At 41.0% G+C, this 26,446-nt stretch overlaps 1 protein-coding gene across 1 annotated transcript in view; it reads left to right on the top strand.

Annotated features, from left to right (window-relative positions):
- Window positions 1-12,772, top strand: part of IL10RB (interleukin 10 receptor subunit beta) — a 61,208-nt gene extending 48,436 nt beyond the window's left edge. The window contains exons 6-7 of the mRNA XM_007941307.2: window positions 1,204-1,361; window positions 12,455-12,772. Of these exons, the coding sequence (XP_007939498.1) occupies window positions 1,204-1,361; window positions 12,455-12,772 (476 nt within the window). The remainder of the gene's footprint in view (window positions 1-1,203; window positions 1,362-12,454) is intronic.
- The last annotated feature ends 13,674 nt before the right edge of the window (window positions 12,773-26,446 follow it).

Genomic DNA, 26,446 nt, shown 5'->3' with positions numbered 1-26,446 from the left:
AAAAAAAGGTGGGGACCAGGTTTCCTGGTCTGATAGAGCCTGGTGGAACCACTGAGACTATGGCCCCTAGCTGCCCTTCAGGTCTGGAATTGAACTCACACCTGTGGTTTCCAGCCAAACAAAATACAGGCATATGAGTTGAACCTTTACCTGAAGTAGATACACTCCTTGGAGAGAACAATCATGGGAGAAAGAAGGGCTGCTTATGCACAGGGAGACAGCTCAGGGGACAGGAGAGTATGGATGGACACTGGGAAGTGGTAACTATGGGGAGGAAGTAGGAGAGGAGCTATTGAATTGTGGTAAACTGTGGTCAATGACATGAGACTAAAGTATATGTGAACTGCTGTATGGAAAGTGAATTTGCTCTGTAAATCTTCACCCAAATCACAATAAAAAAAAAAAAGTAGGTTACATGTTAATAGGGACTGGGGAAGAGGGATGGGGAGTTATTAGTAAAGGGTGTGGGGTTTCTCTGTGGAATGATGAAAAAGTTTGGAAATTGATGCTGATGGTTGTACAACATTGTGAATGTAATGAATGCCATTGAGTTATACATAAAAATGGTGAAAATGGAAAATCTTACATGTTTTACCGTAATAAAAGAAAAAGAGAGAGACTTGATATTAGAGAGCAGAGTTTTTTCCCTTGGCCTCTCTCAGCACCGAGTGCTTGGGTTTTGATCATGGAAGAGGAGGTGGTTGGGAAGAGTTGGCGTAAGGGAGCTTAGGGCAGTAGGAGGAGGGCCTTGTGCTGAATAAAGGGAGCCAGGACCATGAGGAGACCAGTGGCAACATCCTAGATATAGAACCCTGCAATGCATGTATTTAATGCTGTAGACCCAGGAAAGTTCCTTCTACTTCAGGCAGAAGAGATTTATCCAGGAAAAGGGGCTCATGGTTACACTGCAAGTAGGCAAAGTGGATCAGAGTTCTTGCTAATTATTTTCATGAATATCAGCAATACTGCCAGAAACTAAGCTTTAAAGAAGACATGGGAAAAGGGTGAAACTTGTTGGACATAGCTCTGCATCTTTGAACCAGCTGCTGTGTTTCCTCCTGAACTCCTTCCAACATGAGCATATGGACTTAGAGATAGCCGTTGTATTGTGATGGTTAAAACACTGTTACAGTCATTGCATCTGAACCTGTACATAACAAGAATGTGATACACCCACTTAAGCCACCCCTTTATCTCTGGCAGAAACTACCCCCTCCTGGATCATTGCCATCATCCTCATCGCCTCGGTTTTCATGGTCTTCCTTGTGCTTCTTGGCTGCTTTGCCTTGATGTGGTACATTTATAAGAAGACAAAGTACATCTTTGCCCCTGGACATTCTCTTCCACAGCACTTGAAAGAGGTAGGTAAGATGTAGCAGGAGGTAAATTAGAAAATCCCGATAGCAAAGAGTTTGTTTATTTATTTGTTTATTTTTCATTACAATTTGGGTGGAAGTTTACAGAACAAATTGGTTTTCCATTCAGCAATCCCTGAACATCCTGTTTTGTGACATTTACTACAATCTCCACATAGTAACAGCATTCTTCTCACTCTTCCCTGTACCCACCCCTTCCCTTTATTTTTCCTTCCCATCCCCTCTCTCCTTCCTAGTTTGATCCCTGGGCAAATGCTGTCCTCCTGATCTCTTGTGCTTGATTGTTGTAATAAGCTCACACCCCTGATACTATTGTTGACCTTGTAAGTCTGTCTATCATTTGGCTGCCAGTTGAGTCACAGGGGTGAAGCTGAGTTCCTAGCTTCAAAGGTGTCTTAAGGGCCACAGTCTCAGGGGTTCCACCAGTCTTCATCAGACCAGTAAGCCTAATCTTTTTTTTATGATTTTTGAGTTTTGTTCCACATTTTCCTCCACTCTGTCCAGGACCTTTTATTGTGATTGCTGTCAGAGTGGCCAGCAGTGGTAGCTGGGCACCATCTAGTTCTTCTGGTCTCAAGGTTATGGAGGCTGAGGTTCATGCTCCATTAGTCCTTTGGACCAATTGTTTCCTTTGTCTTTGATTTTCTTCACTCTTCTTTGCTGCAGATGAGGAGAGACAAATGGTTGCACCTTAGTTGGCTGCTTATAAGCTTTGAGGACCCCAGTTCACTGTTCACCAAAGTACAGTGTAGAACATTGTCTTTGTGAACTATGCTATGCCAGTTGACCTTAGGGTCCTCTGAGACTATGGTCCTATGCCTCCATATCCAGCAGTTTGGTTATGAATAAGACATTTCCATAACTTTGTCCCTTGTATGCTGTACTACATTCATGGGTATATTTGCTGTACATATAAATATATAGGTAGAGATAGCCACTGTCAAACCTGTATATATTCTCAGATGTAGTCCCATTCACCTTCCCACCCCTGTTCTGCTTGAGAGTCTCCCTATGCATCCATTCCTACATTGCGGATATTACTATTATTGCAGGATTGTATATGTAATAATATTCACCTTTGTTGCTTTAAAGGACTTTTATTTTTGAATCAAGGCTGCCTGATTCCTGGTTTTGTTAAAGGATAACATGTATTTCACACTGATTCACTGCCTTGGATGATGTGCTCACTTCAGGGAAGCTGTGGTCAAGGAATAGCCTTTAAAAAGGAGGCAAAGGTTTATTTCAGAAGCCTGCTCTCCACCCTGGACATCAGTTCTCCTCCAGCCTTCCATTCCCAAAGTCCCCAGTCCTCAGGAAACAAAGGTGATGATTCTGGAACAGGTAGGGGAAAAGCAGAGCTTGAAGTAGAAAAGATGAGAAAGAAAAAAAACTGTAGGCTAACTACCAGCTAATGAGCCATGGAAAGAAAGTAAGAGGAGGAACTCTCCCTTTTGAATATCTTAGAATAATTGAAATTCTGAAACAGAAGTGTATCCTAGAGTATCCTTGGGTTTCCAAGGCAGTATCTCTACAGAAGTAGATTGCCCAGCCTTCCTTCCAAGGAGTGGCTAGTGGGTTTGAACCACTAGCCTTTTGGTTAGAAGTCATATGCCTTAGGCACTACACTATCAGAGCTCCCAGTAGAACATTTTCAAAAAGTTTAGAAAGGGCAATGAAAAAATTTTGGAAATTGATAGTGCACAACATTGCACAGCATTGGGAATGTAATTAATGCCATTAACTTGTACACTTAAAAATGATGAAAATGGCAGATTTTGTTATATATCCACTCCTCAATTATCAACATAGTTAGGTTCTAAAGACCAGGTCATTATGCAAAAAGCAGCATTATATGAAAATAGAGGATGACAACATTAGCTCACAAAATGGAGGATGACTTCCAATCATTGCATGACTACCGTATTTCACATTAGTATTAACTGATAAACCACAGAGAATAATGGCCCAGCCAAGAAGATAACACATAACCTTAACCATCACAGCCAGTGTTACTCTTGCCTCAGTACTTGGCATTTGTTACTGCCAGACATACATAGTTAATGTGTAAAATAGTCAGTAGATTTTTTACTGTCATCATAAATGTGAAATGTCGGATAATGAGATAGTTGATAAGTGAGAGGAGGAGTTATTAGGTGCAGTTGAGTCACTTCCAGCTCGCAGTGACTCCACGTACAACAACAGAATGAAATACTTCCCGGTTCTGCACTATCCTCACAATCATTACCATGCTTCAGCCCATTGTTACAACCACTGTGTCAGTCCATCTTATTGAGGGTCTTCCCTTTTTTCACTGACTTTCTGCCAAGAATGATATCCTTCTGCTGGGACTAGTCCCTCCTGATAACCTGACCAAAGTACAGGAGACAAATTCTGGCTATTTTTACTTCTGAGGAGCATTCTGACTGTATTTCTTCCAAGGAAGATTTGTTTGTTCTTCTGGCAGTCGATGGTATATTCAGTACTCTTTGCCAACACCACAGTTCAAATGCATTGATTCTTTTGCGGTCTTCCTTATTCATTGTCTAGCTTTCATATGTGTATGAAGCTACGGAAAAGATAGTCCCTTGAGTCAGTGACATCTTTGCTTTTAACACTTTAAAGAGGTCTTTTGCAGCAGATTTGCCCAATGCAATATGTCATTTGATTTCTTGACTGCTGCTTCAATGGGTGTTGATTCTGGATCCAACTAAAATGAAATCTTTGACAACTTCATTCTTTTCTCCATTTATCATGACATTGCTTATTGGTCCAGTTGTGAGGATTTTTGTTTTATTTATGTAATCTGTACTGAAGGCTGTAGTATTTGATCTTCATCAGTAAATGCTTCAAGTTGTCTTTACTTTCAGCAAGGAAGGTTTATCATCTGCATATCCCACCAGGTTGTTAATGAGTCTTCCTCCAAACCTGATATAGTCCAGTTTCTTGGATTATTTGCTCCACATACAGGTTGAATAAATATGGTGAGAGGATACAACCCTGATGCACACCTTTCCTGATTTTAAACCATTCAGTGTCCTCTTGTTCTGTTTGAATGACTGCCTCTTGGTCTGTGTGTAGGTTCCTCATGAGCACAATTAAGTGTTCTGGTATTCCTGTTTTTTGCAGTGTTATCCATAATTTGTTGTGATCCACACAGTCAAATGCCTTTGCATTGTCAGTAAAACACAGGTAAACATCCTTCTGGCATTCTTTGCTTTCAGCCAAGATCCATCTGACATCAGCAGTATCCCTTGTTTCCTGTCAGCTTCTGAATATGGTATGAATTTTTGACAGTTCCCTGTCTATGTACTGCTGCAACTGTTTCTGAATTATCTTCAGCAAAATTAGACTTGCATGTGGTATTAATGATTTTTTTATATAATTTCCATACTCTGTTAGATCTCCTTTCTTTGAAATGGGCATAAATATGACTGTTTTCCAGTCAGTTGGCCACATAGCTATCTTGCAAATTTCTTGGCAATAAACACTTCCAGCATTGCATACATTTGTTGAAACATCTCAGTGGGTATTCCATCAATTCCTAGAGCCATGTTTTTCACCAATTCCTTCTGTGCAGCTTGAACGTCTTCCTTTGATACTCTTGGTTCTTGGTCACATGCTATCTCCTGAAATGTTTGAATATCAACCAATTCTTTTTGGTACAATGACTCTATATTCCTTCCATCTTCTTTGTTGCTTCCTGTATCTTTTGATATTTTGCCCATAGAATCCTTCAAAATTGCAACTCAAGGCTTGAATTTGATCTTCAGTTCTTTCAGCTTGAGAAATTCCAAGCATGTTCTTCCCTTTTGGTTTTCTAACTCCAGGTCTTTGCACATTTTGTTATAATACTTTGTCTCCTTGAGCCACTCTTTGAAATCTTCTGTTCAGATCATTTACTTCATCATTTCTTCTATTCACTTTAGCTACTCTACATTCAAGAGCAAGTTTCAGAGTCTCTTCTGATATCCATTTTGGTCCTTTCTTTCTTTCCTGACTTTTTGATGACCTTTTGCTTTCTTCATGTATGATGTTCTTGTTGTCATCCCACAACTCATGTGGTCTTCAGTCACTGGTGTTCAGTGTATCAAGTCTTTTCTTGAGTTGGTCTCTGTATTCAGGTGGGATATATTCAAGGTCATCTTTTGGCACTCTTGGACTTATTTAAGTTTTTCAGCTTCAACTTAAACTTGCACATGAGCAATTGAAGGTTTGTTCCATAGTCAGCTCCTGGCCTTGTTCTGACTAATGACATTGAGCTTCTCCATCTCCTCTTTCCACAGATGTAATCAGTTTCATTCCTGTATATTCCATCTGGTGAAGGCCACTGATACAGTTGCCATTTATGTTACTGATAAAAAGTATTTGCAATAAATAAGTCCTTGGTCCTTCAGAATTCTGCCATGTGATCTTCTATGTCATTTCTATCACCAGGGCCATATTTTCCAATGCTGCTTCTTTATTTCCAACTTTCACATTACAATCACCAATAATTATCAATGCTTCTTGATTCCATGTTTGGTCAATTTCAGACTGCAGAAGTTGATAAAAATTTTCAATTTCTTCATTGTTGACTTTAGTGATTGGTACATAAATTTGAATAATAGAAGTATTAACTGGTTTTCCTTGTAGGCTTATGGATATTATCCAATCACTGACAGCATTGTACTTAAGGATAGATAATGCAGTGTTCTTTTTAGCAATGAATGTGATGCCATTCCTCTTCAGGTTAGCATTTCCAACATAGTAGACCATACAGTTGTCTGATTGAAAATGGCCAATACCAGTCCATTTCAGCTCACTAGAGCCTAAGATAATGATCTTTTTGTTACCATTTCATTTTTGACAACTTCCAATTTTTTTATATTCATACTTTGTACATTCTACATTCTGATTATTAATGGATACTTGCAGCTGTTTCTTCTCATTTTGGGTCATGCCACATCAGTATATGAAAGTCCAGAAAGCTTTACTCCATCCACATCATTAAGGTTATCTCTACTTTGAGGAGGCAGGTCTTCCCCAGTCATATTTTGAGTGCCTTCCAACCTGAGGAACTCATCTTCTGGTACTGTATCAGACAGTGTTTCACTGCTAATCATAAGGTTCTCAATGGCTAATTTTTTCAGAAGTAGAACTGCCTCTTCCCTTTTTCTAGTCTGTCTTAGTCTGGAAGCTTTTCTGAAACCTGTCCACCCTGGATGACCCTACTGGTGTTTGAAATATCAGTGGCATAGCTTCCAGCATCACAGCAAATGCAAGTTACCACAGTATGATAAGCTGACAAATAAGTGGTGGAAGTGAGGAGTAGGTATATATACTTAGCATTTTTAAAAAGTATAGAAAGAAGAAAGAATGCATAGGCTAAAGATTATAACTCTAAAGAAACTCATGAGAAATGAAATTCTGAATATATGCTAACATTTCAGAATGAAAATACACCAAGCCCAGACCCAGGAATGGACCTATCTTCAGTCTTATTCCCAAAAAAACAGTCTCCACAATGGAGATTTGTACGCAAAAGGCTTGTTGTTGTTGTTGTTGTTATTTGCCATCGAGTCGGCCCCAACTCATAGCGACCCCTCCTTGGGTTTCCGAGGCAGTATCACTATGGAAGTAGGAATGCCCAACCTTCCTTCCGAGGAGTGGCTGGTGGGTTTGAACCGCCAGCCTTCTGGTTAGCAGTCAAGTGCCTTAGGCACTATGCTACCAGAGCTTCTACGCAAAAGGCTTAATACGGTATAAAACCTATAAGGAAGTAATACTTTGCATCAATTTCTTTAAAGGATTAGGGCAGTCAAAAATATGTGGGTTCTGGATCTGGGATAGCCCTTCAGAGATGTCCCAAAGTGAATCAAAAGAGCTAGGCCTTTGAATCCTATACTACCAAGAAAGGGGTCTATCCTAGAGCAACATACCTCCTTTCAGCCAAGGGAAACTCTTGGGGAGAGGTTCAACTGTAAGACATGAGCAGCTAACACTCCCAACAGCTAAAAGAGTAAGTACTTTATTCCTGGAGAGAAATCTGAATGACACATCACAGCATCCACTGTAGTCCACCCCTTTAACCACTTGGAGCAGCCGTTCCAGCATTTGCATTCATTTCTCTTCCTAAGGAAAGTTAGTGAAACAAACTCCAGCCCCCACCACTACAAGTGGTCCCAAGTTAACACTCGTAGTCCCCCTCCTCTGCTATTCCTTCTAGAGTTCCTTCTCGCCTCTTCCATGGTTGGCTTCTGCTGATATAGGCTGCTTACTAGATTGGGTGGCCCACACCCTCATACCTAAGAGGTCTGAGCCTCTGGCCACCCTGGATGACCCTACTGGTGCTCTTCTCAGGCGATGGCTACTATACTTACCCATTTGCCTATCATAGTTGGGCAGGGGAATACCCTGAGTCTCCCCAGTGGCTGTGTAGAGTGCCCAATATTATGTAACAATAACCTTATCTCCACCTGATGATCAGGTCAGTGGCATCTGCCAGTGTGGTGACTCCTTTCCTTGCCTATTAGTTTCTTGGCACAAGGAGTCTAAAAGTCGGAGTCACAGTTTAAAGTTGAATGAGACTCTTACTGTGTCACTTGGTGTAAATGCCTCCCCTTGAACCTCTCTAGATCAGGAATCAGTCGACATTTTCTTAAAAGGCCAGATGTTAAGTATTTTAGGCTTTACAGACCAAGAAGTAATATCAAGATGTTTATGTAGGTACTTATATAATCATTTAAAATGTACCTGTTTAAAAGTCTAGGCTATTCTTAGCTCATGGTCCCTACAAAATCAGGCAGTGGGCTTGATTTTGCCCATGGGCTATAGTTTAGACTCTGAGAGCCTAAAATTCCATGGATAACAAACACAAATTCCCCAAGTGGGTCACTGGGAGTGATGGTAAGCAGGGCCACTCCTACCCCCTGGTGCTTGAACCCATGCAGTCTACCTGCTGGGGACACAGGTTGTTGATTCACATGCATTTCAGGTGCTGGAGGACAATCCCCATATTTACAGAGTGTCATCTCCAAGCTGGCATCCTACTCAACAGACCATTCCATTGTCCTACCAGGCTGGCAGTTGCTGGGCAGGGCAGTGTATGATACAATCAGTGGATTCCATAGGCATGTGCCTACTCCTGACCTCCTTTGCTGCCAGTGGGTCCCTTGGTCTGACATGAAGTTATATGGGTCTTAGGCCATTGGAGCGGACATTCTGTGAATCCTCAGTAGTGCTGGCCAAGGCCTTGCAGAACAGCAATGGCAAACCATTACCATGGTGTCAGCTCTAGTCAAGATGCATCCCTGCCCCTTCTAGAGTACAAGAGGTCCAGGGAAACCAAGTTGCTTCCAGGTGGCTGGCTAGTAGATCTCCTTGAGGACTAGTATCATATCAGGGGGACTCAGCACTGATCTCTGTTCAGTAGCAGCAGCTACATAGGCATTGGTGGTGAGTGGCATCCCCTGCTCTTGGGTCATTCATAGCCTCTATCCCTGCCACCCTAACTACATTGTTCATGAACCCATTGGCCCACACAAGGGTGACCAATGACAGAAGCTAGCTGATGTCATCTGGCCAAGTCATCTGGTCTACTTGGTGATTTTTTTCCCCTTCCAGGTACATGGAGTTAATAAGTGATATAAAGACCTCAGCTTTTCAGGTTACTCCAGTAGGTCCATCCACATGCCTTTTCCCCAGACTTCCTTGTCTTTGATCATTCAGTCTTTCTTTTTCTAGGCCCTTGACCAACCAGCCTAACATTAACCCTGTCTGTGATTTCATGGGTAGCCTATCTCTGTCTACAGTTGACCCTTAAACAACACGGGTTTAAACTGCATGGGTCCACTTATACACAGATTGTTTTCAGATAGGGATCTTGGAGAAATTCAAGAGTTAATAGACACATCACCAGAGGAATTAACAGAAAACAACTTGATAGAGATGAGTGCTGCCAAACGAGTGCCAGACGATGAGGAGGAAGACATAGAAGAAGCCATGCCAAAAAAGAAATTGGCAATAGACAGTCTGGCAGAAGAGTTCCAATTATTCAAGACTCTTTTTTTACATATTTTATGACATGGACCCTCTATGATATGGGCACTTAAACTAAAGCAAATCGTAGAAGGAGGATTGGTACCATATAGAAACATTCTTAGAGAAGTGAAAAACCAAAGAGTCAGCCAGAAATTACGATGTATTTCCATAAAGTTATACCAAGTGTACCTGCCTCTCTTGACTCCCCTTCTACCTACTGTACCTTTTTTACCTCTACCACCCCTGAGACAGCATGACCAACCCCTCCTCTTCCTCCTTCTCCTCAGCCTACTCAACATGAAGGTGATAAGGATGAAGACCTCTATGATAATCCATTTCCACTTAATGAATAGTAAATAGTCATCATATCATACAGTAAATATTTTTATCTGGGTTATGTGTGTATGCGTGAGTGTCTTCATGTGAAAATCTAATCACTGTATGGCAAGAACTTTGTTAATTGTTTATGTTATTGTTAAGGCTTTTCTGGTCAACAGTAGGTTATTAGTAGTTAAGTGTTTGATGAATCAAAAGTTGTACACAGATTTTTGGGGGTTGGTGCCCCTAACCCTGTGTTGTTCAAAGGTCAGCTGTACTTCTTAGAAAGTGGGTGTCTGGATGCCCAGCTCAAGCTCTGTCTATTGGAATACTTGGGCCATTCCAGGGCCACCCCAGGTGAGGGCTGTTGTGCAACATCAGGCTAGTTTTGGTTTGCACCCACGTACTACAACAACCTCCCTGTGACCTAAGTTTGACCTTTCCCTCCATCTTCACTCAGTAATAAGGGACACCCCCCTGCAACAATATGGTCATAGGTGTGAGCAGAGGAAGAGGCACTGGTGTACCAGTGGGGGTGGTGTCGGAGTCTGAACCACCTGCCTCAGCATCTGACATGTATCCTCTGACCTACTCTTAGTACTCAGTGACAGTCCTCATGATGGGCCCTTCTGGCAGCATAGTCACCTGGCATCCCACTATCAGACATTCTGTGTCTACCAGGTTCCTGTAGAACTCCAGAACTTATGTTTCAAATGGGGTATAATTCTTGGCTGCAGAAGGCCTGGCCCTAGAACTCTAGGGGTCTACATTATGATTCTTTTGGGTCTTGCCATCAACTTAAAAAAACCAATCATTGCCATCACGTCAGTGCTGATTCATGGCAACCCCGTATGTTGCTGAGAACTGTTCCATAGGGTTTTCTTGGCTGTAATCTTTACAGAAGCTAATCACCAGGCTTTTCTTCTGCAGCACCACTGGGTGGATTCAAACCACTAACCTTTAGGTCAGTGGTCAAGTGCAAACTGTTTGCACCACCCAGGAATTTTTCCCACCCTGTATCTTTACCCACCACAGATACTTCAAGGGCCTGCCAGGTTTCACAACCTGCTTCACATTCATTGGGTTTGATTATTGTATTGTCATTGATAGATAATGTAGGGCCTTTGTATTCCCATCAACCAGTCATGAGATACGGGCAGCACAACTTGCACCATAGCCCATACCTGCTGCAGTCATGTTCCTGCTCTGGGCCACATTCAGAGCTGGCAGCCTTCCCAGTCACTTGATAAACATATTAGAGCAGTATTCCTAGGTTCAGAGTAAGCATTTTTAGGACAAAGGGTAGAATTACAAGAAATGATCATTTGACCTTTACTTTGAAGGGGATGTCCCAGCATGCCCCACACCACAGGAGCCCTACAACTTGCTTGATGTGGCAGGCTCCCAAATATTCATAGAGTGAGTTTCTAAAGTACATGTGTCTTACCAAGGCCTCCAGTGTACCTGCCACTTCTTGCTCTTCTGGGCCTATTAGCATATTGTTGTTGATAATAAGAAGTCCCTGGGTGGTGCAGAATGAGTCCCTGGATATTGAAAACAGTTAAATGCTTGACTAATAACTGAAAAGTTGGTGGTTTAAAGCCACCTAGAGGTGCCTCAGAAGAAAGACCTGGTGATATGCTTCTGAAAAGTCACAACCATGGAAACCTAGTGGAGCACAATTTTACTCCGACACAAATGGGGCACCATGAGTTGGAATCAACTTCAATGGCAGCTGGTTTTGATTAATGAATGATAAAGTCAGGACTTTGTCCCCACACTGACCAGTTGGTTGATGTAGGCTGCCCTGGGAAGGCCATGTAGCTTTGGCCAAGGCAGCTCTTTCTGCAAAGGTCAGTTCTTGGACTTGGTTGTGAGCCATTCCAGCTGCAGGTATTCCCAGGAATAAGTGTCTCACCATAAGGGATCTGGACAGACAGCACAGCATCCACTAAGGACAGAAAGCGGGCACATAGCTGAAACAAGTGTTTCAGAGTGTCTAGAACCCTCTAAAAAGAGAGCCAGTGAGACTGCAGCTCCAGACTGAGTTAAGAATCCTTTAGAGGTGAAATTCTGAGAAGCCACACTTGCAGCAAGAAGAATAAACAGGGTCAGAACAAAGAGGGTTAGATGTTTTGTTAACTGAGAACCAAGAGGAAGCCAAGCCCTCCACCTGCTATTTTTGCTTCTGGCTTTGCCATCAAAGAGGCTAGTCAGACAGGAAAGGACAGAGGAAACCATGCTCTGGGCAAATCAGAGCTGGCCCTTGAAATGAACTTTTGCCTCCAAGGCCAAAAGACTTCACTAACATGATTGTGGAAACAGCCTCTGTAACATCTGAGAAATTGATGGGGGCGGAGGGGTGGGGCTAGAGAAGAGCCAAGAGAGTGAAAGGCAAGGAAGCTTCGGGAAACTAGAGTGCATGCCTGTGGACACATGAAAGATGCTGTTTGTTACTCTAAGATATGTTTATGTAGTGCCTGCAGCATCCCATCTTCCTTAAGAAAATGATGTCTCAGCTGTGTCAGCCACACAGCATCCTGATCAGGTGAAAAATGTACCTCATGTTTGAAAAGAGGAGAATCATCCAAGTGACGTAGAATCACTTAGCAAATGAAGTACAGATTTATTGTTGTGTTTTTTTAAAATAATGTTCTCTAGCCTGCGTAAAATCTTTGTGAACTCAGAAAAAGCTATGGGGAAAATCTGATAATTAACTTTGCATATTTTCTCTCCCACAGTTTTTGGGCTACCCACATAACAGCACCCTGTTGTTTTTCTCCCTCCCACCCTCTGATGAGGATGAAGTGTTTGACAAACTCAGTGTCATTACAGAAGACTTAGAAAGCAGCAAGCAGAGTCCTGGTGACAGCTGCAGCCCTAGGACCTCGGCTCAGCAGGGATCCCTAGAGCCAGTCTCTGAGGAGGAAACAGTCCACCAGGCACAGTGGACCCCAGTTCTCAGGTCTGCCTCTGAGGAGGACGAAAGTGCCAAACAAGGGCTGAGGCCCTCTGAGCAAACCCCAACTCTAGAACTCTCGGACGTTGGACATATCTGAACAGCCTATATTTTATAGACTCATTTGACCAAAATACTCCATCTTGGGACTCACTGCTTTATAACATGTTCATTAATTTAAAAAAAAAAAAAAAAGATTGGCCACTGAAGGTATAATTTTCAGTCTCTTATGCCCTGGGTAGCCGAACAGTTAAATACTTGGCTGCTAACTGAAAGATAATGGTTCAAGTCCATCCAGAGGCACCTTGGAAGAAAGCCCTGGCAATCTACTTCCAAAAAATCAGCCACTGAAAATCCTATGGAGACAGTTCTACTCTGACACACAAGGGTCGTCATGAGTTGGAATCAACTCAACAGCAAGGGGTCTACTCACTAAAATAAGGGCCAAGTTTTAAGTATGAGAAACAGAAACATTTAAAATGAGGAATGAAAATAAGACACTGCAGAATCTTTCCAGATTGCCCATACACTGATCTGAATGACAACCTCAATTCAATGGTAGTCAGCACAACACTGTACAGAATGCCAACTTTTTTGATTCTCAGGGATACTATTACTGAGTTTATTTTTTATACTTGTGTGTTTTATCTCTCTGCTGGTGCTCTATTAAATTTTGACTATTGAATCTGTACATGTTAATGATGCTAGATTTCGGTAATTGTCAGGTATTTCATAATGCTCCATTTACCATTTTTGGAGTCCATTCATTCAACAGGTATTTCTTAGTACCTTCCTGCTGTTAGCCAAGCACTGTGTTAGGTGCAGGATCCTAAAGTCCTCTGGGAGCTCCCAGGCTAGGCAACTGCAAATAATAAAGGTCCCTGGGCTTTGAATTTCAACTCAGACACTTACTAACCTATGACCTCTCAGTTTCACCATCTGTACATGGAGATGACAAGACCTAAGGATGAGTAATATTACATGATAAATGCCTGCCACAGTGCCTGACACATAATAGTCACTCAATGGCAAAACATCTCATGGGTACGACTTTAATGCCACAAACTTAGGTCAGCAGGAAATGTCCCTTCCTCTGTAGCTGATTGATTGCTCAAGTAAGGTTCATCAAAGGCCCCCAATGTAGGAAAAACACTTTTTGAAATATTTTGACATTTTTAAAATGAAGCAACATGAGAAAATAATCAGACCTTTGTTAGCTTTCCTTGCACTCATTTTGTAGTTCAATATTTTAAAATTATTTTCAGTAATATACTGCAAAGGGAGGAGCTCTGGTGGCATAGTGCCTAAGGCATTTGACTGCTAACCAGAAGTCTGGAGGTTCAAACCCACTAGCTACTCCTCAGAAGGAAAGTTGGACAATCTACTTCCGTATGATAACGCCTCAGAAACCCAAGGAGGGGTCTCTAGGAGTTGGATCTGACTCAACAGCAGTGCATACTGCAAGGGAGTGACCACCATATTTAGTTCTTAGTACCTCCGAAAGTCTGGGGCTACTCTATGACAACAGAGAAATGAGTTAAGTCTGGTGGCACAGTGCCCAAGGCATTTGACTGCTATCCAGAAGGTTGGCTGTTCAAACCCACCACCCACTCCATGGAAGGAAGATGGGGCAGTCTACTTCCATAAAGATTTACTGCCTCAGAAACCCATTGGGGGTCACTATGAATTGGGATCGACTCGATGGCATTGGGTTTGAGTCTGGTTTGGGTTTTGGTTCCCCAGTTAAGGACTCTCTGGGCAATATATATGGTTAAGTGCTTAGCTATTAACCAAAATTTGGCTGTTTTAATTCACCCTGGTGATCTGCTTCTGAAAGATCACAGCCTTACAAATACAGTGAGGTGTGGTTCTGTGCACGTATAGGTCACCACCATGAGTCAGAAGCAGCTCAACAGCAACTGGTTTGGACTTTGTGTGTGTGTGTGTGTGTGGTTATTACCAGTTAAGCTTTTCCTTCCTGAATGTGGAGCTGATGGGAGGGCTGTCTTAAGTAATAGACTATTGGATGTATCTGGTTTGTACAAGAAAAAAAGATATTTTATGGATTAAATTATATTCTTCCAAAATATACATTGGTATCTTAACCTGTAGATGTAATCCTGTTTGGGAATAGGATTTTCTTTGTTCTGTTGATGAAGCCACATCAGTACAGGGTGTGTCCTAACCTAATCATTTCTGATTTATAAAAAGGGTAGATTAGACAAGCATGCCTGCACATGCTGGGGAAGACAGATGTCATGTGAGGGTCTTCTGTAAGCGAAGGAACCAAGGAACTACCGGAGGCTACCATGTGGTCTAATGGATTTCTTTATTTGGCTTTCTAGCCCTAGGTTAGAGTAGAGGGTTAAAGTAGAGGGCCAGCAAAAAAGAAGACCCCCAACATGATGGATTGACACAGTAGCTGCAACAATGGGCTCAAGCATAGCAAATATTGTGAGGATAGTGCAGGACCAGGCAGTGTTTTTTCTGTTGTACATAGGGTCACTATGAGTCAGAGCTGACTCGGCACCTTACAACAGCAGCCCTGGGTTTGTAATTTTCCCAAATTATAAGCAATTAGGCCACAATCTTGCAAGTTATTGGTCAGTTTACAGCCAAGATCCTAATTGACTTCTACTAGAATTGGCTGAGGGGCTCCACCACACCTGATCTTTACTTGTCTTGGTTAGGAGCCCACCATGTAATTAACAAGGAGTACAGGGGCTAGCCTATAAAAACCCTAGAACAGGAGCCTCAGTGGGGTTCCTGATCCAGGCAAGTCAGAAGAGGAGCCTTGCTTTGGACACAGTGCCCTATACTATGACCCTTCCAGCAAAAGGTAAACCTGTGGCAGTGACTGAGGCAACAAGGAGACTCAGATGTGGCCCACCTCCACTGCAATCTAGTGATTGCAACTCATAGTGACCCCCATTGGGTTTCCAAGGTTGTAAATCTTTACAAAAGTAGACTGCCTTATCTTCCTCCCATGGGTTTGAGCTCCCAACCTTCTGGTTAGCAACCTAATGCTTTACTCACTGTGCCATCAGAGCTCCTTTCAGATGTGGCAGCAGAGTGTAAAGAACCCAAGCCAAGAGCCAAGAAGAGTGGCCAATTACTACGGATCCCCCCAAGTGACATCACTGAATTTTTCCTTTGAAAGTTTCCTGATGGATGAGAATAACATTGATTTTTCTGGAAGGGTAAGCTGGTCCCCCAACCTCACCCTGTGTATATCCTCATTTATATTTATATCCTTTATGTCTTTTTCTGTTATTAAACTTGTATTGCAGTTGTGCTGTTTCCATGAGTTCTCTGTGACTGTTCCAATGAATTATCATACCCAATAGAGAAGTGTTGTGGGGGGAATGGCTAGTGTCAAAAAAGGTGGAGAAATGGGACTCTGGGGGTATATTTGTCCTCTGCCTCATAGGAATGAGCTTAGTGCTGATTCTTAAAAATAAAGTTATCCTTAACAACCAACAATGAAGGAATAAGTATGGCTGAGACTCTGATATGAACTGTTAGCCTCCAGAACTGTGAGAAAATAAGTGTATGTTCTTAAATGCCACCCACTTGTATTTGTTTTACAATAGCACTAGCTAACTAAACTAGTCAAAAACCTCATTGCTGTTGAGTTGATGCCAACTCATGCAACCAAGATGTACTGATAATTACTGGTGATTGGAATGTGAAAGTTGCAAAAAAAGGGAAGAAGCATCAGTAGTTGGAAAGTAAGGCCTTTGTAATAGGAATGTTGCTGGAGACCACATGATAGAATTTGCCCAAACCAATGACTTATTGCAAATACCTGTTTTAAACAACATAAATGGTGAGACCTTGCCAGATGGAATACACAGGAATCAAATACACAACATCTTGGAAAAAGAGGCAATAGAGAAGCTCAATGTCATCAGTCAAAACAAGACCAGTGCAGTGTATGCACAGGGAGACAACTCAGGGGGCAGGAGTGCATGGGAGGGAAGGACACAGGGAAGAGGTAAGTATGGGGAGGAAGTGTGAAGAGAGCTGTTATATGGTGGGAATTTGCAGTCGATGTCAAGGGACAACATGTGCATGAACTGCTGTATGGAAAGTCCGTTTGCTCTGTAAACTTTCACCCAAATCACAATAAAAAATTTTTTTTTAACAAAAAGACCAGGGACTAACTATGGATCAGATCATCAATTGCTCATATGCAAATTTAAGTTGAAGCTGAAGAAAATTAAAACAAGTCCACAAGAGCCGAAATATGACCTTGAAAATATCCCACCTGTATTTAGAGACTATCTGAAGAATAGATTTGATCCACTGAACACCAATGACCAAAGACAAGTTGTGGGATGACATCAAGAACATCAGACATGAAGAAAGTGAAAGGTCATTAAAAAGATGAGAACAGAAGAAAAGACCAAAGTGGATGTCAGAAGAGACCCCGTAACTTGCTTTTGAAAGGAAAGTACCAGTTCTGGTAAGATGGTGGAATTGGCAGATAGACTCCACAGACTCTTCAACAAAGAAAAGATGAGCCAATTAACACAAATACAGAAGATAATCTTGGAGCCCTGAGCTTTGAAGGGAAGGATATAGAAGTAGACTAAACTCCAACTAGTAGAACTTGCATGAAAACACTGAAAAAGGAGACATACAGAGTTGCGGTCTGGCAGCGATCCTGACAGCACAGACAGCTTGGATGTTGCCAAGAGGTGTTAGGACCTAAGAATTAACCTAAAAATTGGCCCTGCTAGCTAGGGGCTGCATGGAGGACTGCCACTGGTGGCTCGTGAATTAAAGAGGAAGGTGGCTGAGCTGTGGACTTTTGGCTGTCAAGAGGGCACAGCCATTTTGAATGCTTGCAAACTGTTCAGCCATTTTGGATATTTAAAGTGACAGCATTCTACCAGATTCAAAGGACTTAAGAATAGGCTCCACTTGCTGGGAACTACAAGGACATTGAGGACACAAACGACTGGAAAGGTGTGAAATTTCCCTTGTTACTCTTATCTCCCACACCCTCTTGGTGAACAGAAGTGTGGTCATCCCTCACTCCCACCCACCTTCTGGGCTGGCAGGAATTCCATCCCAGTCTGTGTGCTCCAACAGAGCCTGGGTTTCTTGCCCCACCCTTGCCAGATTTTTTTTATCCCTTTTTGTTTGTTTTTGTCTGTTTTTAAATTATTATTACTATTATTATCCTTATTATCATTCTTTATTCTTCCTTTCCCAGGTTCTAGTTTTCAGCGCTTTCTCTCTTCCCTGTTCCTTGTTCCCATTTTTTTTTTTTTTCTCATGGTTAACCCTACTCCTTGTTTTTCTTTTTGCATTTTTCACATTTTTTTCTTCATTATTCTCCTATCTTTTTTCTCTTATTGCTCTCTCCCCAGATATTGCAGGGTTTTTTTCTTTTCTTTTCTTTTCTTGGTTATTGTTCCTGTGTGTTTATAGGGTGTGTTTTTTGTCCACTTGCTTTTACTTTTTTGATGGTTATTCAGTTGTTTTTGTCTAACTGGGAGATGGTAACAGTGCTTGTATGACACAACTACATCCACACCTCCTGCAGTTTCACTTACTGAGAGCCACCACTTTCTTCTCTACCAACTGGCTAATGATAAATGACCACCAAGAAGAGCCTGACTCATCCTTAATTGCTCTTCACAAACAGTTAACAGAGATCTAAATACAGCAACATCACAATGTCTCAGGGACAACAGACCATCACAGTCCACACAAAGGAGAAAGATAAAGTAGTACAAACAAGGGAGTAGGATACAGACTCAGCATGCATCCCTGAGGAAGAAGCAGCATTGGAACTCCCTGATAAGGAATTCAAAAGAATTATATTTAGATATCTTCAAAGGATTGAGAGACAGCTCAAGGAAAACACTGACAAAATTAAGGAAAACAGACAAAGCCCTAGAACAACTTTGGAAGAAAATACAGTAACAAAATGACAAAATAAATAAAAAATTAGAAATGATTCTAAATCTACAGATAGAAATCCAGAAGATTAATACTAAATTTTCAGAAATAGATAACACATTGAAAGGGCAAAGGAGTAAAATTGAATCAATGGAAGACAGAATTAATGAGATTGAAGACAAATACCTGAATACTTCATTGGAAAGGGATCAATCAGAAAAAAAAAAAAAAAACAGATCAAGACAAAAAGAATGCCTAAAGTTCATGTGGGTTACCATCAAAAGGAATAACCTACATGCAGTCAGAATTCCAGAACAAGAAGAGACAAATAAAACCACTGAGAAAATTGTCCAAGATTTGTTGGAAGAGAACTTTGCTGATATGATGAAAGACGAGAATATATCCATTCAGGAAGTCCAATGAACCACAAACAGGACAGACCCCAGAAGAAAATCACCAAGACATATCATCATCATACTCACCAAAAGCAAAGACAAAGAATCCTGAAAGCAGCACAGAAAAAATGAAAAGCTACTTACAAAGGACAGCTAATAAGAATAAGCTTTGATTTCTCAGCAGAAACCATGAAAGTGAGAAGGCAATGGGATGGTATATATAAAAACCCTGAAAGAGAAAAATTTCCAACCAAAAATTATATACCCAGCAAAACTGTCCTTCAAATATGATGGTGAAATTAGATCCCAAATAAGCAGACACTAAGGGAATTATATGCTACCTCCTCAAATCTGTTAAAACAGACCAACCTTACAAGAGGTACTAAAGGAAGTCCTTTGAACAGAAAACCAACAATAGCAAACAACAACCAACCCTAATACACAAGATGACATAACCAGAAACCAATGGATGTATCCAAAGTAAAATAAGCTAACCAGATTGTAAACAGGGAACTAGAGATAATCAATTGGCAAATGAGAACAACTACAAACCAAAAAGAGGGAAAATATTGTGTAGTTACAGAACTTCTAAATGGTGAGGAAGTCAAGAGACTTGCAAGATAGAATGGACTGTTCCAAAATCAGACAGAAAATTATAAATGACAGAGGAACCTCAAAGAAAAATGAGAAACCTTCACATCACAACAGAAAAGAGCACAAGCACGAATATTTAGCAAATACTAAAATAATAGCAACAAAGGAAATGATAACACAATTCATAAACATAATTAGCTCAGCACAGAAAATTATATGGAACAAAGAAACCAGGAACACCACAAAAAAACACATAACAAAATGACAGCAACCAATTCATACTTGTTGATAACTACACTGAATGTTAATGGATTAAATGTACCACTCGAGACAGCTGAAAACTGGATAAGAAAACATAACCCATCAATATGTTGCCTATAAGATACACACCTTAGAGACAAAGACAAATATAGACTAAAAATCAAAGGTGGAAAAAGATACATCAAGCAACTGGCAACCAAAAAAGCAGGAGTGGCAATATTAATTTCTGATCAAATTGACTTTAAGACAAAACCACCACCATAATCATTACATAATGATTAAAAGATCAATTGAACAAGAAGATATAACCATAATAAATATCTATGGACCCAATGAAAGAGCCCTAACATACATAAATCAGACTTTAAAAGAGATGAAGTTGCAAAGAGATGACTCCACATTCATAGTGGGAGACTTTAATACACCACTTTCAATGAAAGATGGAACAAGTGGAAAGAACTCAACAAAGACGCAGAAGAGCTAAACAATACAATCCACCAACTTGACCTTATAGACATCTACTGAGCACTTCACCCAACAACAGCACAATATACATTCTTTTCCAGTGCACATGGAACATTCTCCATGATAGACCATATGTTAGACCATAAAGCAAGCCTTAATAAATTTTAAAACATTAAAATACTGCAAAGCATCTTCTCAGATCACATGCTATGGAATTAGAAATCAACAATAGGAAGATTGTTAAGAATCTTAACAAGATTCTTAAGAATCCTTAAGAAAGACTAGTTAAAAGAAAAAATAAAAAATGAAATTCAAAAATTCCTTGAATCAAATGAGAATAAAAATACAACATACCAAAGTCTTTGGGAAAGAGCAAAGGCAGTGATCAGAGGCCAATTTATAGCAATAAATGCACACACCAAAAAAGAAGAGCCAAGATCAACACTTTAAACCAACATCTCCAATAATTAGAAAGGAAAGTACCTAAAGTGAATGGGAGAAATGATGAAGTAAAAGATCTGAACAGATTTCAAAGGGCAGCTCGAGGGGACGAAGTATTATAATTAAGTGTCCAAAGACCTGGAGTTGGAAAATCAAAGGGGAGAACACACTCGACATTTCTCAAGCTGAAATAAGTGAAGAAAAAAAAATTCAAGTTGCAATATTGAAAGATTCTGTGGGCAAAATATTGAATGATGCAGGAAGCATCAAAAGAAGATGAACAGAATCATAGAAACACTGTACCAAAAATAATTGGTTGATGTTCAGCCATTTGAGGAGGTAGCATATAATCAAGAACCAGTAGTACAGAAGGAAGAAGTCCAACCTGCACTGAAGAAACTGGCAAAAAACAAGGCTCCAGGAATTGATGGAATACTTATTAAGATGTTCCAACAAATGGATGCAGAACTAGAGATACTCACTTGTTTATGCCAAGAAATGTGGAAGACAGCACAATAAATTGAAGAAAACCATATTTTTGCTCATTCCAAAGAAAGGTGATCCAACAGAATACAGAAAATATGAAGTAATATCATTAATATCACATTCAAGTAAAATTTTGCTGAAGATAATTCAAAAATGGTTGCCGCAGCTTGATAGGGAACTGCCAGAAATTCAAGCCGGATTCAGAAGGGTACTTGTAATGAGGGATATCACAGCTGATGTCAGATGGATCTTGGTTGAAAGCAAAGAATACCAGAAAGATGTTTGTTTTATTGACTGTCAAAGGTATTCCACTGTGTCGATAACATTGCAATGAATGGGAATTACAGAACACTTAATAGTGCTCACAAGGAGCCTATACGTAGACCAAGAGGCAGTCATTCAAACAGAAGCAAGAATGGCCAGACTTTGTCTCTCATACTTTGGTCATGCTGTCAGATGTGCCCAGTCTCTGGAGAAGGCTATCATGCTGGTAAAGTAAAGGGTCATCAGAAAAGAGGAGTACCCTCAATGAGATGGACTGACACAGTGGCTACAACAATGGGCTTGAACATGGACAGTATCATGAAGATGGTGTAGGACCAGGCAGTGTTTTGTTCTGTTGTGTATAGTGTCACTATGAGTCAGGACAAACTCAACTGAACCTGCCAACAGCAAGAAAGCATTCCCAGGATAGCACAAGCAGTTTGCAGTTGGCTACTAAGCTAAAGGTTGGTTCACCCAGCAATGCCATGGAGTAAAGGCCTGGAGATCTGCTTCTGTAAAGATTATAGCCAAGAACTATCACATGGGTTACCCAACTGGTTTGAGTTTTGTTTTGTTTTGTTTTTTAATGAGAAAGCCATGCAGCCTTTGAGTTTCCTGGCCTCAGGCATTTGCAGGATTAAAGCAAGTTTTAGGGTCCATGAGTTCCTTGAGTAGCAGGACACCCTGTTCATCTCCTCACAAAACACCCAGGGAGGATCAAGTCCTGCAGATGTGTATTTCTCTCATGCACCAAGACCCAGGCAGTGGGCCTAGACTCTGAGCCACCAGTGAACTTGGACAAGAGTGTTTTAATGGCTACCATGCTGGGCTGAAGACTGGAGGGCCATCTGCTTACTTTCAGGTACTGTAATAGCTCCTAGAATGCTAGGGCCTCCAGGAAATAAGGGGGCCATTGTAGTTCAGTGGCAGAATTTTCACCTTCCATGCAGAAGGCCCAGGTGCAATTCCCTGCACTTCATGAGCAGCCACTGTCTATGTGTCACTGGAGGCTTATGTGTTGCTGTGATGCTGAAGAGATTTCAACAGTGCTTTCTGATTAAGACATACCAGGAAGAAAGGCCCGGCAATCTGATCTCAAAAATCAGTCAGTGAAAACCCTATGGATCACAATGGTCCAATGTGAAACTGATTGTGGGGATGGCACAGGACTAAGCAGCGTTTTGTTCCATTGTTCATGAGTCACCAAGGATTCAGGGGTGACTCAGTGGCAGCTAACAACAACAGGGAAGAGGACCAACAACCCACCTCAAAGTAGAGATTGACTGGGTTTTCTGCGCTGACAACAGAATAGGAACCAGAATCTGATTTCGTTTGATTTAAAGGAAATAAAGTGATATATTTCAAACTTGGAGATGAAATTCACAACCACAACACTTATGACTGTATTTTCACCCAAGGTGGTTGTTACACATTTGTGCCAGTTGTTATGTTTTTTTTTTTTGCCTCTTGTTAAGTTTAAACTGCATCATAGTGACCCCTCCTTTGGTTTCTGAGGCGGTATCTCTACAGAAGTAGATTGTCCAGTCTTCCTTCCAAGGAGTGGCTGGTGGGTCTGAACCGCCAGCCTTCTGGTTAGCAGTCAAATGCCTTAGGCACTACACCACAAAGAGCTCCTGGAGATTTTTATAGCACATACAAATACATATGTAGAAATATCGTCTGCAAAACCAATGTATGGCTGTGGGTATATTCCCATTCGCCTATCCATACCTGTCTATCTACGTATCCACCTGAAAATTAGTGTTTGCTGTTACTGATAATGCAGTATTGTGTCTGCAGTAGTATTTGTCTTTATTGTCTGTACCCTTCTGTGCACCTCTCCATGTTCTTTCTTTCCCTTAGTGATATTGTGCTAGTCACATGCTTTTGTTTTATTGCTTTTCCCTTTACCATATCAAACCTGTCTCTTAACTATCCATCTATTTTCCCTTCCTTCCCCTCCCCTCCCATCCCTGGTAATGAACAAAGAAAATTTCCTTCCCCACTAAACCTTGCCTTCACTTTTTACAATAATGGACTCATACAATATTTGTCCTTCTGTGTTTGACTTATTTCACTCTATATAATATCCTCCAAGTTCATCCACTTTATGACGTGATTCACTGATTCTTCATTATTCTTCAGTGTTGCATAGTATTCCACCATGTGCATATACCATAGTTTGGTTATCCATTCATTTGTTGATGGGCACCTATCTTCTTTCCATTTCTTTGTTATTATAAATAGTGCTGCATGTCCCATATCTCACCTCTTTAGGACATATTTCTAGTAGTAGGATTGTTGGATCAAATGGTATTTCTATTTCCAACTTTTTAAGGAAACACCATACTATTTTCTGCATTGGTTGTACCATTTTACAGTGTATGAGAGTTCCAATCTCTCCACACCCTCACCAACACTTGTTTTCGGTCTTGTTGAACTTTGCTGTTATTGCTAGTGAGATGATATCTCATTGTTGTTTTGATTTGCATCTAGGAATAGAGCCTAAAAAAGTGATATATGGAACATGCAGCACTATTTATAATAGCAAAGGGTTGGAAAGAACCTAAATGACCATCAACAAATGAATGGATGACCAAACCATATATACACACAATGGAACACTATAGCTAATGATTGCAAGCATTTCTTCATGTGCTTGTTGGCTGCCTAAATATCTTTGGTGAAATGTCTGTTCATGTCCTTTGCCCATTTTTGAAGTGGATTGTTTGTCTTTTTGATGTTTAGGTGTAGACATTTTCTATAAATGTTAGAGATAAGTCCCTTGTCAGATAGGTCATTACCAAATATTTTTTCCCAATTGGTAGATTATCATTTTACTCTTTTGGATAAGTCCGTTGATGCACATAAGAATTTAATAGGTCCTTGTCATCTAGTTCCTCTTCTGCTGTTTGTGCATTTTGAGTTATGCTTGATAATCTATTTATGCCATAAATTAGGACCCTTGAGTTTAACCCTATTTTATTTTTGATAAACTTTATAGTTTGGGGTTTTACATTTAGGTCTTTGATTCATCTTGAGTTCATTTTTTTGTGTATGTTGTGAGGTCTAGATCTTGTTTCATTTTGCTGCAAGTGGATATCCAGTTTTTCTAGCACCGTTTGTTACAGAAACTATCTCTTCCCTATTGAATGGGGGTGTTAAGGATCAGCTGTTCACTGGTGCATGGAGCTATTTCTAGATTCTCAATTCGGTTCCACTGGTCTATGTATCTATTGTTACACCAACACCAGGCTGTTTTGACTACTGTGGCTGTATACTAGAGCCATTTTAATCATTTTTACATGTACAATCCAGTAACATGAATTATGTTCAGTATTATGCAACAACCAATATTATCCATTTCCAAATTTTTTCATCACCCTTAACTGAAACTCAGCACCCTTTTAGCAGTAAGTCTCTCTCCCCACCCCCCATCAGCCCCTAGTAACCTTTGATCTCTACCCATTTGCCTATTCTAGATATTTCATATAAGGGGGCTCATACAATGTTTGTCCTTTTGTGTCTGACTTATTTCACTCAGCATGTTTTCAAGGTCATCCATGTTGTGGCATGTAGCAAAACCCCATTTTTCTTTATGGCTGCGTAATATTCCATTAGGAGCTCTGGTAGCATAGTGCCTAAGGTACTTGACTGCTCACCAGAAGGCTGGCAGTTCAAACGCACCAGCCACTCCTCAGAAGGAAGGTTGGGCAATCCTACTTCTGTAGTGATACTGCCTCGAAAACCCAAGGAGGGGTCGCTATGAGTCGGGGCCAACTCGACGGCAAACAACAACAACAATATTCCATTATCTAGATACATGCACCATACTTTGTTTATGCATTCATATGTTGATGGACTCTTGGGCTGTTTCCACCTTTTGGCTATTGTGAATAGTGCTGCAATGAACACTGGTGAATAAGTATCTGCCTGAGTTCCTGCTTTCAAGACTTTTGGGTTTATATCTAAGAGTGGAATTGCTGGGTGATAACACAATTCTATGTCTAACTTTTTGAGAAGCCAAAAAATTGTTTTCCACATCAACTGTTGTTGTTGTTGTTGTTGTTGTTAAGTGCTGTCGAGTCGTTTCCGACTCATAGCAACCCCATGCACAGCAGAATTAAACACTGCCCAATCCCACGCCAGCCCCACAATCCCTGCTGTACTTGAGCTCATCATCGCAGCCACCGTGTCAATCCATCTCGTTGAAGGCCTCCCCCTCTTTCGTCGACCCTCCACCCTACCAAGCATGACATCCTTCTCCAGGGAATGGTCCCTTCTTACAACATGACCAAAATAGGTGAGATGAAGTCTGGCCATTCTTGCTTCCAAGGAGCATTCTGGCTGTACTTCCTCCAGGACACATCTGTTAGTTCTTTTAGCAGTCCATGGTACTTTCAGCATTCTCCGCCAGCACCACAACTCAAAAGCATCAACTCTTCTTCGGTCTTCCTTATTCATTGTCCAGCTCTCACATGCATACCAGGCGATTGGAAATATCATGGCTTGTGTCAGGCCACCTTAGTCCTCAATGAGATATCCTTGCTCCTCAGCACTTGAAACAGTTCCTTTGCAGTTGACTTTCCCAATGCTACACGTCATCTAATGTCCTGACTGCTGCTTCCGTTGGCATCAATTGTAGAACCAAGCAACGTGAATTCCTTGACAACCTCAATCTTCTCTCCATTTATTGTGATGCTGCTCATTGGTCCAGTTGCGAGGATTTTTGTTTTCTTTATATTGAGACGTAATCCATACTGCAGACTGTATTCTTCAACCTTCATCAGTAGGTGCCTTAAGTCATCCTCACTTTCAGCAAGCAAAGTTGTATCATCTGCATATCTTAGGTTGTTAATGATTCTTCCTCCAATCCCAATACCATGTTTTTCTTCATATAGTCCAGCTTCTCGGATTATTTGCTCAGCATATAGATTGTATAAGTGTGGAGA

The sequence above is a fragment of the Orycteropus afer genome, unplaced genomic scaffold (assembly GCF_000298275.1).
Source record: "Orycteropus afer afer isolate SDZICR_OR568_19922 unplaced genomic scaffold, OryAfe1.0 scaffold00078, whole genome shotgun sequence".
In the NCBI taxonomy this organism is placed as follows: Eukaryota; Metazoa; Chordata; class Mammalia; order Tubulidentata; family Orycteropodidae; genus Orycteropus; species Orycteropus afer.
This window is presented reverse-complemented; position numbering and strand designations above follow the sequence as displayed.